This window comes from Brachycentrus maculatus, unplaced genomic scaffold, assembly GCF_059751285.1.
Source record: "Brachycentrus maculatus isolate JH-2025_06_01 unplaced genomic scaffold, ASM5975128v1 h1tg000039l, whole genome shotgun sequence".
NCBI lineage: Eukaryota > Metazoa > Arthropoda > Insecta > Trichoptera > Brachycentridae > Brachycentrus > Brachycentrus maculatus.
In genome coordinates this window covers 2,537,054-2,553,947 of record NW_028280793.1, presented here as the reverse complement: position 1 = coordinate 2,553,947, position 16,894 = coordinate 2,537,054, and the positions used below count along the sequence as shown (strand labels likewise).

The 16,894-nt window shown below is 30.7% G+C and overlaps 1 protein-coding gene across 1 annotated transcript; it reads left to right on the top strand.

Moving 5' to 3' along the window:
* Positions 1–1,816: 1,816 nt before the first annotated feature.
* Eaat2 (Excitatory amino acid transporter 2) lies at positions 1,817–16,709 on the top strand. The gene is made up of 9 exons (XM_088277245.1): positions 1,817–2,446; positions 3,811–4,147; positions 5,952–6,116; positions 9,081–9,289; positions 9,921–10,092; positions 10,219–10,413; positions 11,037–11,171; positions 11,964–12,075; positions 13,652–16,709. Exons 1-9 carry the CDS (start codon positions 2,263–2,265, stop codon positions 13,802–13,804), a joined length of 1,662 nt encoding a protein of 553 aa, XP_088133371.1. The 5' UTR covers positions 1,817–2,262; the 3' UTR covers positions 13,805–16,709.
* Positions 16,710–16,894: the final 185 nt, after the last annotated feature.

Genomic DNA, 16,894 nt, shown 5'->3' with positions numbered 1-16,894 from the left:
GCTGATCACCTTTCCTTCATGTTTAAACGATCAAGATAACACTGCGTTTATATGACGCAATGCCCTATGCATCATTGGGGTGCGGATAAGGGTTTTATTATTTTATTATTATTAAAATTTTATATTTGAAAAAAAATATTAAGATATGGTTTTAAAGTGCATTTCTTATTTCTGAATTTAACATAATAAATTATATTTTTATATTTTTTAAAATAATCTATGACGCATTTTTAGTTTCTTTTATTGCCCTGATATACTTTATATTGTATTACAAATTAAAACTACGAGTCTAGATGCAATTAAAAGTTTATTACGATTTCTAACCAATTATTCTTCTTCGTGCATGTTTCGCTACATCAGATAATCCAGAGTTATCGTGAACGTAAATTACATGGAGACAAATGTGATCCATCTTACCCCTTAGGTTATGGTGGCATACTCGAATAGCCATCAAATTGATCCTTAATTCATATCTAATTATATCATTTTTATAATAAGAATATAGTTTTTAATTTTTATATCTTATATATTTTTAATTTTTTATATTTTCAAACATATTTTCTTATTTAATATTACTTTAATATTACATGATTATTCACGAATGATGAATGTGCAATTACACACACACACGTATATGTATATATGTATATATATATATATATATATATATATATATATATATATATATATATATATATATATATATATATATATATATATATATATATATATATATATATATATATATATATTATTTATATATGTATATATATATATATATATATATATATATATATATATATATATATATATATATATATATATATATATATATATATATATATATATATATATATATATATATATATACATACATATATAAATAAATATATATATATATATATATATATATATATATATATATATATATATATATATATATATATATATATAGACCCATTTATTAAATATATTGGGTCTAAAATATGGCTGGCAACGTTGACGTATATAGGTTGATTTGTTGATATTTTTGGTTAATAATTTATAAACCTAGAAATTAATATTAAAATTATCTATATATATATATATATATTTATATATATATATATATATATATATATATATATATATATATATATATATATATATATATATATATATATATATATATATATATATATATATATATATATATATATATATATATATATATATATATATATATATATTTATATATATATATATATACATACATATATAAATAAATATATTTATATATATATATATATATATATATATATATATATATATATAGACCCATTTATTAAATATATTGGGTCTAAAATATGGCTGGCAACGTTGACGTAAATAGGTTGATTTGTTGATATTTTTGGTTAATAATTTATAAACCTACAAATTAATATTAAAATTATCTAAAGTTATTCAAAACCTTCCCAGTTTTTTTTCATTTAAAAAAAACATTTCAAACTTAGTACATCAAGCTATGAATTTTTAATTGTTATGTAATTTATTTAGTGGCTTAATTCCTCATTCTTTATCTTAATGATAAATCATCCATTAAGTATAATATGTCAAAAATGACATTCAAATTAAGAAAACGTTTTTTTTATAACGAATATGTGTCATTATAAACAAATTTGATTGTTACCTCTCATAAATGTGTCAATTTCTTATTCCGTAACCTACGATAACGTCAAAAGGTTTCAAAGGGTATGGAAGTAGAGGGGAGGCAAGGGAGTTGGGAAGGGCAGATCGATAGCCACCCGCCGCTGTCAGTATTATCTCAGTCGCCGACTCGCTCGCTCGCAAATATCAAAATATTGTCAATTATACTTTGAAACTTTTACAAAACTACGTAAAGAATAACGTAGCACGTAAATTGGTGTTTTAAAATATAGTATTTTAACCGTTTAAAGGGGTATTTTTCATTCAAAGTTGAAACAAAATTTTGTTGCGCCAGACAGCTGATCGCATTGTGCATTACGTTCATTGAAAACTGCGGGGTTGCATTTTGCTGCAGGCTATAATTGAATTAAAAATAAAGTATTCAGTTTCAGTTTATATATAAAGTAGTAGTATAAACTAAGACGCAGTTGTTATCAATTTCAGTTTTTCCGAGTAGAAAAACGGCTTTAAAAAAATCGCCAAAACGGGTGTTGAAAAGGATAGGACGTATAAAAATCAAAACGGAAGTAAATTGGGAAAAGCTCGTTCTTTTAACATTTGGTTGTTTGCATCTTGATGGAGAAAACAGGTCGTTTTCCAGAGTACCTGTTTGCGAAGATGGGGGGCCAGGGGAGCGGGGGCCCTGCGGCTTCGGGGGCCTCGGGAGCCCCTCTGGAGCTCACGGGGGCGCGGAAGTGCCTGAAAGACAACCTGTTGCTGGTGGTCACGCTGTCCGGCGTTATTCTTGGAGTTGTGTTCGGTAAGTTGCACTGTCATTCATTACGCATTTCCTAATAAGATTATGAAACTATATTTATTTTATATAACGGTACCCGCTGTGAATAAAAATATTAAAAAAAAATTTTTTTGACATCTCATCAAAGATGAAGAAGAATATGGAAGTCTGGGCATTTACGGGGCTTACGACCGTCAAAGGCTGGTTTGAGTGATCACTTTACACACGTGTAACATTCACCAATTCTACCCATTATTGACAACCACACTACTCAAATTCTTGGAAGTTCTATATATATGAACCAATTTAGAAACCTTGTTCATGAATCACTAAAACTTCACTAGAGACATCTATTGGTGAGATGTAAAGAAGCTTTTTATTAAGCAGAAACTCTTATATTATTGAAGTTTTAGTGATTCATGAACAAGGTTTCTAAATTGGTTCATATATATAGAACTTCCAAGAATTTGAGTAGTGTGGTTGTCAATAATGGGTAGAATTGGTGAATGTTACACGTGTGTAAAGTGATCACTCAAACCAGCCTATGACGGTGTGAACAAGTATTTGGACACACTCAAAATGTTGTTAAAAAAAATTATACATGATTTTAATTGTAATAATTCATTTTATATTTATCCTTCGTAACCAAAGTGACAATTGACAATTTTTGTTTTTTTACTTCACAATGGAAATTTTCAAAAACTCTCGCAATTGACAGATCCTGTGTGATCCTGAAAATCTAAATAAACTGTAAATGGAAAAAGGGTTATTTTGTCATTTCATTTTTTGGGTATCAAAGTTTTGTCTTTATAGAAAAAGATTTGAACTTTCTATGTCCGTATAAAATATAATATTGCTCTATTGATTCTGTCTTCATTTATTATTTGTTTTTCAGAAAATCGTTAAAATCTATATTTTGGTTTAGATTTATTTGAAGTATAAAGGTACCTAAATTAAATTAATCACTTTACAACAGGATGAATTCTTACATTTCGTTTTACAAAAAAAAAACAAGACGTTACCAAAAATACTTTGGGAATTAATTTACACATTCTAATTAATTTAACAGAAAAAATTTCACATTTCGCGATCAGAGTAATTGAAGCTAAATAAAATCTTTATTACGATATTATTTATTGATTTATCTTTCACTTTGTCGAATAACCTGATGATTAAAATAATAAAAAAAGCATGAGAGCGCTTTTTAAGTTTATTAATGTAAACAAAACTAGTTACAAGAACAAAGATGATATTATCGACAGCTGATAGAGAGACGACCTGTCGATAAGATCATCTGAGCTGTTGTAACTGGTCGTGTTTATATTAACAAACTCAAAAAGTGGTTTCATACAAGTATTTTATTTTTATATTCCAAACTATTGTCGCAGGATTTTCATTGAGACTGCTCGACTTGGGACCAAACGCCGTGATGCTCATATCTTACCCCGGAGAACTGTTCATGAGGATACTGAAGCTGATGATCCTGCCCCTGATAGTGGCTAGCCTCATAGCCGGCTCCGCGAGCCTTAACGCCAAGATGAATGGGAAGATCGCCGTCAGGACCCTCCTGTACTTCATCCTGACTTCCATGTTCAACGCCTTCCTGGGCATCTGCCTGGTCCTTGCCATCCACCCCGGGGACCCTGGCCTGAAGGAAGTAGCGCACTCTGCTTTGAAGGAGACGAGGGATGTTAACATCATGGACAGCTTACTGGATCTGGGGAGGTACCTATCTTTTCACCCCATAGGTACAAAAAAAATTATTAACCCTTCCCTTACATACATTTTTTTGTTTTTGTTTTCATTTATTTAAATCACAATTTATACAAATTTAGACTTTTTTGCAGAGACCCACCAAGCCACCTTGTGTGTCTTGTCGGTGGAGTTCTTTTTACATTTTTTTTATTGTTTTTACGATTTTAACCTAACATAGACACATAAAAGAGAAAAAATATTAAGAATATAAACATTTTACAATTTTCATAAAATTAACTCTTGATCATTTACCCATTCCTTTATTTTGACTTTGTTCCATATTTTATTTTGACCTCTTACATCCGTCGCCAACAAATTAAAAATGTTCGGAACGATATATTGCAGTGTTCGACTCCCATATTTATTGTCAAACCTTCTCTGTGTGTGTAAATCGTGTATCATGGTTGTATACTAAAGAATTTCGATATTTTTGTCATAAATATAATACAGAGGAATACAGAAATTCTGAGCCTGTATATATTTTATTTTATATTGATATTTTCATTTCAAAAGTCGAATTGTAGTAAATACATATCACCGGGAGGGGAAGGTTAACCAAGCCGAATCTAACAGAGGATTAAAATCTCCCATATATAAATTTAAGCATTAATTTTTAGTATTATAAGAGCTATTTACTCCAATTTTTTGTAATCTTAAAAATAATATTAAGGAGAATTTTCCTTTTTTTAATTTTTGTTATTTCAAATCGTTAAATATTTCAAAGTATTGTTTCTGATAAAAATCACAATCAGTTCCGCGAGATCTACGAACTTAAATATCAGTACGTAATTTTTTTGTTTACTAACAACATGTTATTTTTTCACTCTAATAAATGTGGTACTACGACAGAGCGAAAGTATGTACTAAACTAGTCAGCTTTCGTTCGATCCGATTTTCAGCCTCTCATTCAGTCGCTGCTTGACGGTGCGTTGGAACAAACGTGCCATCTGTGACTCAGTTAGCGGCGAGTGTACTTGCTGTGAGTTGCGTACTACGATTTCCATACACATATGAAATGGGGTCTTTTGGTACCCCCCTACGAATTACGTGTCATTTTAAGATGGTCAAATTTTTAAGAAAACCCAATTTTGTATTTAACAGTTTTTCCTTTCTCTACCTTTCTCTGGTATTTTTTTTATTTGCATTTTTTTAAAGTATATAAGTATTTATTGTAATAAATTATAATAAAAACGTTTTATGTTCAATCTGCAGTAAACTTGTAAAAATCAAATTTTCGATTTTTTAAATACAGAATTAACATATCCTAATAAAACACATTATTTAATAAAATGTACATTTGCGCTGTGTGTTTTTTGTTTTAATTTTTTTTATTTTCTATATAAGTCAATAATTTGAAAATTGAACAAATCGTTTATCTTCAAACCATTTTGGATAACTGATAATTATTTATTCAACGAAAAAATACTTTGGTCCAGTTCAAACTTTTCAGATCCATAAGATATACATATCTAAAAAAAATATATTTAATTGATGGACAATATGAATGCTTGATATATTTGTTATAAAATTATATAAAACAACCATTCTCGACATTTCTCAGAAATGGTATATTACAACAACAAAAAAAACATTAAAAAGAAGCACCTTTTGTATATTGTTAAGAAAAAAATGTTTTATAATAATGTTTTTTTTCATGAAGGAAATACAATATTCTTTTCTTCTTTTTGGTTTATTTTATTTTATTTACTATCGTATGCATCGATCATCCTTTTGAATATGTTCACAATAAATATTATTAAAATGTATGTTTCAGGAATATCTTTCCAGACAATCTGTTCCAAGCTGCCTTCCAGCAAGCCCACACTGTATACGTTCCTTCTGAAGTACCCGCATCACCAAGTTCCGCCGTGCTGAACATCACCAACGCCACATCCGAGATCCAGGAGGCTGTGCAAATGGTGCGAGTTATACGATATAGGTGAATAACTGCACAATGTAGGTTCATTCAAGTAAAAGATTAACTATTAGATTACGTTAATACATTTTCAAGTAAGAAATACTAAGTTTTAAATAGAAAAACAAATTGCAAATGACAAAAAAAGTTAAAGTGAAATCTAGAAAACACAATAATTATTAAAATCAGAGCCAGGGGTGGCGATGACAATTTATTAAGTTTAAGATTTTTTTTTTTGACATATCATCAAAGATGAAGAAGAATATGGAAGTCTGGGCATTTACGTGTCTCGTGTCTGACGACCGTCATAGGCTGATTTAAGTGATCACTTTACACACGTGTAACATTCACAAATTCTACCCATTATTGACACCCACACTACTCAAATTCTTGGAAATTCTATATAAATGAACCAATTTCGAAACATAATTCTTGAATCACTAGAACTTCACTAGAGACATCTATTGGTGAAATGAATTGCCCAGACTTCCATATTCTTCTTCATCTTTGATGGGGTGTCAAAGAACAATATGAAAATAACTCCTGTATATGGGAGATAATCCAGATTTTGTGGACAAATATTTGGACACACTCAAAATGTTGTATTAAAAAATTAATTGTAATCACCTGTCAGATCCCTATTATTCCATTATTTTATTATATATACTCATGTAATATATTTTACGTTAAAGATTTTCCTTGATATGTAAAGAATATTTAAAGAAGTCCTTTGAGATGGAAGTAAGAATGTCTGGGTATATACAGAGCTTGTCATAAATGATCACCTTATATACTTAATACATTGTGAACATTTTTTATGAAATATTTTATAATAATTAAAGAAAACACTTCGTTTTTTACCACTTGAGTTTAATTATAGACTACATGTTTCAGAAGCTAAACTTCCATCATTCAGGTCTGTATAATAACTAAAATATAAAATATAAAATTGTTCTATAAATAAGGATAGGGGGAAAGTAAGGGGAAGGGGTTAGTCAAGGAACGGAGTTTGAAAACAAAGGAAAAATTGAAAGCAATGGCGAAGAATTTTGAAACAATATATTATTTAATAATTTCGCCATTGCTTTCAATTTTTCCTTTGTTTTCAAACTCCGTTCCTTGACTAACCCCTTCCCCTTACTTTCCCCCTATCCTTATTTATAGAACAATTTTATATTTTATATTTTAGTTATTATACAGACCTGAATGATGGAAGTTTAGCTTCTGAAACATGTAGTCTATAATTAAACTCAAGTGGTAAAAAACGAAGTGTTTTCTTTAATTATTGTAACATGTCTTACCACAAAGTTAATGCCGAAACAATAAATGAAATATTTTATGTTATTTATTTTTCCTCGTATTTCAATTTCAAATTAACAATAATCTTTCCTCATTGGTTTTTCTTGTGCCGAGGGCACATATTCAATACTTTTTTATTTAATAAAATTATTTGATTACGAGTCATAATATTATGAATGGCATGTTCGCATTGTACGATCTATTTCAAATCTACCCACATCCATTATCCAATTATGAATAGCTTTTTTATACGTAGTTTCGTTATTTAATGATATGGATAATGGACATAGGTTATACAGATTTATTGCGTATTATTCTAGGTTCCTTTGAACAAACGAGGTATATGTTTCATTTGTTAAATGTATTTTTATCTTGTGGATCTATGTTATCATATGGTATGGTATTGGTGAATGTGTGTTTTATTTGGGAGATGCTTTCTTGTGATTTGTGTGAGTAATTCTTAAAAGCGCGTGTGAGGATCGTTTTAGCGTATATTTGGTGACTGTCATGAGTTGTAATGGATAACAATATAACTCAAATTTCGAGTTTTGTTTAAAAAGAAATTCGTATCTTTCTTTAGCTACCTTAGTGACATCTATGGTCGATTTTAGAAACTTCAATAAGCAGAATTTTAAAATTAATAATAAAGATAATAATTGATTAAAATTAAGTCGAAGTGGCGTATATCCAAATAAGGATGATATTTTGTTTTTTTTCCATTGATTCTACATTTAATAGTTCCTGATAAGACATGGGCGTAAGTTTAGAAGTAACTGCGCTTTGCGCATCGGTTCCACTTACAAATTGAGGTTATGTTAACAAACACCGTATTGATGAAAAATCAAAGCAAACACTGTTGTAGGGAAAGTGCCAAGTTAAAAACCCTACGCGAAATAAATATTCTGTATATTCGATTAGTTTATATCTATTCTCATCGCAGGTGACTATTAATAGCGACAGTTTGACTAATTGACCACAATTTATTTCTTGGCAATCCTTGCTTCTTGGCCGAATAACCTTTCCCTTTGTATCTTCGGTAGAACACAAACTATTTGTGTGTGCGTTTGTACATAGGTACCGTGTGATCAAAAGATTTGTCACTTATTTTTTGTTTATCTTGTTAATGTAATGTTATAAGAAAATTAAAATAATCAAATATGGACAGATAAATTAAAATAATCTGCAAAAAAGGGGAAAACTTGGCATGATCATGTATTTCAATTACTAAAAAGCAATCAGGTCTGGAATTGGAGTAAAGGCGGCTATGTATGAATAGATGAATGAATGTGGAAGTGGCGAATAATATTTGCAAAGATAGTGTTGTGGCGATCTATTATCTCTGCTCACCCCTGCGGAAAGCAACGTTATGTCTAGTAAGATTATTTAAATTTAATATGACGATAAACTCAATCAAACCAATCACCCGGAAAGATGAATAGGACCTTTTAAATTGGATACGCATATAGAAACAATGTTTTCATTGCAACAAGTTTATTTTGATAATATCCGAACAAAGAAAATATGTATGTAAAATGATACTTGTTTAATTTTATTATTTTTGTTTGTATACTCAATCCTCACAGGTGTATGCTTTTTTAAAATAGTGAAACTACCCTATGGTTTCCAATATTCGGGGTCAATTATTATGTTATTAATATCATTAAATGAGGTATAATTGATTGCTTACAGATCTGGGACCAACACTTTGGGAATAGTTTTCTTCTGCTTGGTATTTGGCACAGTTTTGGGAACACTGGGACGCAAAGGGCAGGTCGTGGTCGACTTCTTCACGGCAGTATTTGAAGTCATCATGAAGATGGTAACCGGGGTCATGTGGCTTACTCCGGTCGGCATTAGCAGTGTCATTGCTGGAAAAATTCTGGCAGTGAAAAGTCTTGGTAAGGTGAACAAGATGTATCTTGTGTAAAGTTTATCCATATTGAAAATAATATTAGATTGAAATATTTTTTCATATCATAAAATAATTATGAACTGGGTGAACTGAAATATTTTTTATATTTACAGCACTAAATTTGTGATCTGACATTTAAACATAATCATGTTATGTTAGTATAAAACCACTCACCGAGATTTTAGTCTATAAGTTAAGAAATGTTAGGACAATCTTTATTTTAGCATTCAAGAAACACTACATACCCATTTTAGTTCACTTCTACTCTCCCTAACCCATAGATCCTTGACTTTTTTTAGAAAACCCCTAGTGCATGTTGGTCTTTGATATGACTAATAACACGTGATGAATATTTTGTGGAGGATTAAGTGTGTGTATAGTGGTATATCAACGGGTGTATAGTGTTGCTTGCATGTTAGTGTAGTGATTGTCTTGACGACCGCTAGGGTAGGTGGTTGTATAGTAGCATAATAAAACATGTTTTATGATTTAATTTTCTTTGGTTTAAACTTTTTATGCACATTCGATATATTTAAAAACTTTGTAAAACTTGGTAATAAAGTTTTCTTTCACAAATTTATATCTGATCACACATTTAGTTTTATAATTGGTTTCAGGTCTTGTAATGTCACAACTGGGATGGTTCATTGCTACAATAGCAGTCGGAATATTTTTCTACCAATTAGTTGTGATGCAATTGATATACTTCGTTTTTGTGAGAAAAAACCCATACAAATTTTATTGGGGACTTATACAAGCCACTCTCACTGCTTGTGCTACGGCATCTACGTAAGTTCTTTTGATTAATTCACGCTGTTTTAAATTTAATTATAAACCATTATCATCATTTGATTCAATGATTCAAGAAAATAAAACCTTTTGTGGTTTGTAATAGTGTAAAATTGTTTATTCCAGGGCTGCTGCTTTACCAGTAACATTCCGTTGTATGACTGATAAATTAAGAGTAGACCCTCGAGTGACCAGATTTGTTCTACCAATTGGATGCAATATCAACATGGATGGAACTGCACTGTTTGTAGCCACAGCAAGTATCTTCATAGCGCAGATGAACAGTATCCATCTTGGATTTGGAGAACTTTGTACAGTTTTGTAAGTTTTCTTTCTATAATACACCCATTACAGAACTATCAATCATGAATAGCAAGATTGTTTACTGTTTTAGTCTGTCCTAGTAATAATCTGTTAGTTAAACACAGTCTTACAATATAATTGGAGAGAAGATGCATCAAAACATAGATCCATTTGCAGTCATCCAAATGTTGCATTAAACTTAATAAGCTTCCAATGTCATAATAAATACCAAAAGAAGTCAATTTACTGACAAAACATAGTCACAGTTAGCTCAATTGACTCCAATTCATCATACATAAGGTTTAGTTTGGATTCTAGAAGTGGTTCAGAAATAAATAATGATATTTTTTTATATTACCTCTGATTGATATCTGTATAAGTCAAGTCATTACCTTATTTTTTGCACACTCACACTGCTTTGTTGTGATTTGTTAATTTACAAATCAAATCCATTGCAACGCCAAGAAATATAAAAAATATGTGTATATGTAAATACATTATTTTGAGAAATAAACTGCCATCTCTTGATAAACATCACATTTTTTAAAACTAAGAAGTGATTCTTATAAATCAAAAGGAATAAGGAATGTATCGGGATTTGCCTTTTAAGGAGTAAATAGTATATATTTTTAATTCCACAGTTTAACATCAACCGCAGCATCAGTGTCTTCGGCTAGTGTACCAAGTGCTGCTCTGGTACTCTTGTTGGTAGTTTTATCAGCTATCGATGCCCCGGCTCAAGATGTTTCTCTTCTCTTTGCCATAGATTGGTTTGTGTAAGTAATTTATTAAATTATCTATCATTTCATTTGCACAAAAAAGGTATATCAGCATTACAAAATACTCCTTTCAAAATTTATCTTTTAGGGATTTGTACATATTGATGTACAACTTACACAAACTAATACCAGTAGAAGTATGAAACCCAACCGAGTGCCATACCCATTGCTGCTATTCTTCCTTTTCTCTCCTATGTTATCTATTATTTTTTCTCCATTTCCTTACCCATAGGGCGCTTGTCCACTACCCGGAATTCCGTGTAATTCTGTATAATTTTACGTGTCCGGCACGTCAGTTAGCGTTTTAAAACGACGATTGGATTGGATTGGCTTGTGCTTTTGTCCATCTTTCTTCGGATTGGAGCTCTTGATCGGTGCGTGAACACGTTGCGCATAAATTCGATCACGCTAAACTGTCGTAGTCGTTTTCATTTTTCAAAACCGGACTGCCAGACGGTGAAATCCCGTGTAGTGGACAAACGCCCATATACCAACAATGATCATAACCATAAGCTCCTTCATTTACCCTGTCTGGATCCCATCAAACATATTCCATTCTTATTTACATGTATCTGGAGAGCAGGATTAATCACCGTATGTATGATCATCAACGAGTTAATACCTTGTTGATTTGATGCAGTGCTCTATGCACTACTTAAGTGCAGATAGGGGACAGAAAAAGATGTTAGCTGTGTTATCTCCTGTATAAGTTATCAATAATTGCATAGGATCGCATGCATTCTTGGGCCAGGTATATCACATGTGTTATACTTGTTTCTTTTTTTTTAGTGATCGCATTCGAACCACAAACAATATGTTAGGCGACTGTTATGCAGCCGCTGTTGTAGAAGAACTTTCTAAAAAAGAATTGATGGCTTGTGATTCCGCAGCATTATATCAGGTACAAATATAAATGGTTATTTACTTGTACTTTTTTTTAAACATGTATTGTTTACACTGTAATTTTTATATGAAATATCTTTCAGTTTTAAAAGGTTAATAGGTTTTAACATGACAGTTTTAATTATAACAGTCATAAGAGTAAGTGTTCCCTAAATGTGTTACTCAGTATGTGAGTACTGTTTATATTAAAACAAATATTATGCATATGTATATATTTCTTTTCATATGAAAAAAGTTTCACAACTGCAAACATGGGTTAATATTTACCCAAGTACCTACCTAAGTGGTTTAAAAAAACAAACTTGACAACCATAAATTTAATAATATAGCAAGATATCTATGCTGGCAACATTCTATTTTTGAAAAAATGCATCTCATTTTAAATTGTTCTTGAGAGTCTTACTCTTTCACTCTCATTATAATATACATTATCATATAATATATCCTTGCTCTTTTAAATGACATGATTTGAAAAATCTATCTAATTCACTGTTATTAGTTCATATTGGTGTGACTAGCGTGAATATATTTTAAATATCAAAATCTTTCCTTAGAAATCTCATTTAATTTTAGATTTTTATATGATTTTTTGTTAGATTAATGTTAAATGCATCATGATAAAAGGTTTCTTTATTTTTTATTTGTATATTTGTATACATAATAAGAAAAGTTTACTTAAAAAACAAAAGCATTCAATTTTAAAATATTTATTAATAAAAAGGTAAAGTTCATTCATTTTTGCTTTTTTTAATTTTATTTATTTATTTTTATTTGGTTTAAAACAGCAACATGTGCAAAACAAAACAATTAAAAGATATACATTAAACAAGCCAATTATAGTTAACCACAGAACCGTAAAGATTAGTACTAAATATTTAGTGTAGATCTAGCAAACGAATGAATGTGTGTGTGTGTGATGATTCTAGTAGGGACATACATACAATGCTGAGAAGCATAGTTTTTAAAGATCATGAGAGGACACTATGCTCACCATTCGACATTTCAACACAGATTTTCCGCAATTGAAAATGTCAACTTGGCTAAAACATGAGTTGTACTCACTAGCCATTCAAAACATAGGTGAACTCCGCGCATAATTAGTTCGAAGGACAGGTACTCCGAATAAAGATTGTGACGTGTAACGGGTACGGTAGCCAGGTACATTATACGTTAATTCGGAAGTCAAAACCAGACTATGTAGACGTCCACTGAGTATATCCTGGAGGATACCCATATCCAATAACAGACGACAATCTTCAAGACTGAGTAATTGGTGTTTTTTACAGGAAGATATATAGTTATAGAGTCTATAACTATATTAAGTCTGCTATCCTGCATCTGATTTTTTCACTCTAATATTTATTCAATATCACCCTCGACTGGTACCTGAAGCGGAGGGCTGATCACCTTTCCTTTATGTGTTAACGATCAAGATAACACTGCGTTTATATGCAGTGCCCTATGCACCATTGGGGTGCGGAAAAGGGTTTGAAGAAGATCCTGCATCTTCATGACATAGCATCTCCATTTACTATGACATGTGATGAGTGCATATTTGGTTTTCTTTGTTTTAGGATCCATTGGAGTCAAGTGGACAGTTGATGCGCGTTAATTCAGATATCGAAGGATGTTGTGAAATAAAGGACTCCCCGAGTCCAGACACTGTCATTGTGGAAATGAGTATGCACTCTCAGCAACCATTTTCAAATGGGATAAAGAAAATATAAATAAGGCATTTGTTAATTATAAAATAATAAATGTGTGTTATTGTCATATTTTTTATGTGATGAATTGAAACAGTATTGTACCAAATTTAAATTTTAGTTTTAAACATGTCGAATGAGTCAATTATCGCTCACTCCTTTCAAGAACGTCATAAATCAAAAAACTTGATTTTTCAGGAGATCGTTTTTAAAGTTTAAAAATAAAATACAATGTTTTAAAAATAAATATCAACCCATTTATTGAACATTTTACTGTGCAACCGATCTTTTAAGGTTAAAACTGAAGGTTTTTTCTCTATTTGAAAAATATTTAGTATATTTAAAAAAATAAAAAACAACACCTTTTCTTCAAAATGCAAAAACAACACTTTCTACCCTGTAGCGGGTAAATATTAAGTTAAAAATGTGCCTCTTTTGCTGGAATATAGTACATTTTCTGAGCATTCCGAAAACATGCACAACCTAAAATCGACGATTTTTGATTTATGACGTTCTTGAAAGGAGTGAGCGATATGGCTTACTTATTTACTAGAAATGAGAGATGAAAAATGGACCCAGGTCATTTTGCACTGTAATATTTAAAGATCTCGCATGAAGCGCGGGACTAATTACCTTGCCTTTATCTAATTGACGATCAAAATAAAATTACTTTGATATGATGACTATGCACCATTGGGTGCCGATGAGGGTCAGTAGAAGAATAAAATGAAGGTATTTTTGGCATTTCTCGTATACTACTCCAGAATATACGAGATTGGACAGGCATCAGAACAGTCGAGATGCTGTTTGGAGCTGTCCATGACAGGGACTTATACTCTAAAGTAATAGTCGCCGGGGAACCTGACATGAGACATGAAGAAGAACATGGTATTACATGGGGATTCTCTTAGAGAATGTAGATAAATTAAACTTTTGGTTGCATTCTGCAAACAAAATATATATTTTATTTTCAATATTAACACATTGTTTGTGGGAAATGCTTACAAGCGTCTTTTGCACACTGTTGGTAGAGAGCGGGAGATGCTTGTAAGCGTTCTATTCGTTTACTTTTGGTAATGCGCAATATGCCAAAAACCATTTTGCGGTTACTTGTAATTAGTATACGACCCTAATTAGTATACGATACTAATTAGGGTTGGGGTAGATGAAAAAACCGCCTGACAACAATGTGTTAACAGTATGGATAAACAATCAGTATCAAAATGCCAAAGTCACATCAGCCATAAAAATTGTGAATCAATATTAAAAATGTCTCCACTTTATTTATCACCACAGGGAATGTTAAAATATTTTATAAATAGTAGAATAATTATGTCTGCCTGCATAGTGCAGTATGTAGTACGTTTGGCTACCGTGCTGAAGGTCCCAGCTTCGATTCCCAGGTAGGGTTCAAGACAAATTTGTTTGATTTGTCAATCAAATATTTATTTAACATTACCTTGGACTGACCTGGAGACTAGGACTGATCACCTTGCCTTCATGCAATTAACGATCAAGATAACATTGCGGCTATACGATGCAGAGCCCTATGCACGATTGGGTGCAGATAAAGGTTAGAATAAAGTTGTTCACCCTATATAAAACCATCTTAGATAAAAACATATAATTTAAGTTTTATAATATTATAAGTAAGAATATATATTTTTGTATACTTAAGAAGTAAATGTAAACACAATAATCTCCCGTAAGCATGACAACTGTCTTGCATCTCATGTGTCGCGATTCTGTATAGTTCAAAGCTGTTGTGCTTTATAAATGTCAATGATTTGTAAATGTGGCAAAGCTAGACAACCAACAGTCACATGTTATGTGTACGGGACCTAAGGTGGAAATAAGCTTGCAGCTTAAAACAGGCAGGGTCAACTGCTTTAAGCTGCTCCAGTTAGGCTTTATGCAGTTGAGATTGACTTGTGGCATTGTGTGTTTATTGAAATATTTGCATTGAAACTGCAGAATGCACAACTGGGACAACTTGAACCAATTTCCCTGACTAGTTTAAGTTGTAAGTATATTTCGGTGAGAAGAAAATATCTTTTCTGAGGGGAATTTTAGTATGTATTGTGATAGCATGTGATAAGATTTAAATGATTGAAAATTAATGATGTAACGTTGAGGAATTTTAGGAGAGGAATAAAAATTTGATCTGACATTCAGTTGAAAAGTATTCATACATTCTAAAAGATGTTTGATGGATGAAAAAATAGAAAAATCTAACAGACAAATTGCTCATATGAGTACATTCCATCGCTGCTGTCATATTTTGTTTCCTACTATAAATTATTTTACTTGATAAATAATAAATAGACATGTTAGATATTTGATTGTGGTGTTAAATCGAGCTTAAAGGTTCATAGGAAATGTTCATCAGAAATATGATTTGAGACTATTAAAATTTTGTAATGTAACATGGGTTTGTACAATTTGTTTCAACCATTCCGTTACTATGAACACATTACATAAATTATAGGGATTATTGAGATAAAATGGTTAACATTATCATAATATACAAATGTTTTAAATCTCATATTTAAGCCCCTAAAAATGATATATCAAGATTCATTAGATGTCTCATCAGAGACGAATCATCTTTTATACAAATGGAATATGAAATTCAGGACATTGGCTGGTTTAAGTCAAACATGATAACTATATAAATTCAGTTTTAAGTGTGTCCTTTAAACCGTGTGCATTCATGAACAATAAGCTACTTTATTACTTAAATACTTGTAGATTTTGTTAGTAGTTATTGTTAGCGAATAGGTATTGTATACATATTCATTCAGTTACATACTGATAACACGTTTAAAATAGTTCAAGGGTTTCTTTTACTGTTTGAAACTTTATATACATATTTCCAGAAAATTGTGATCCTTTATAAATAAACTTTTTGTATATTTAAAAGTTTTTCTTTCCAAAACTAGAATTTTTATTTTAAAACCTATGAGATTTTTATTTGTGTCTAATAAAGATATATTACATTTAATATAATATATGTAATATATCTTTATTAGACATATAATTTATGTTTTGGACTTATAACGAGGAGTGCTGAAATCATTGGGATTGGAAGAAAAGATATAAAAGGCTACTGCT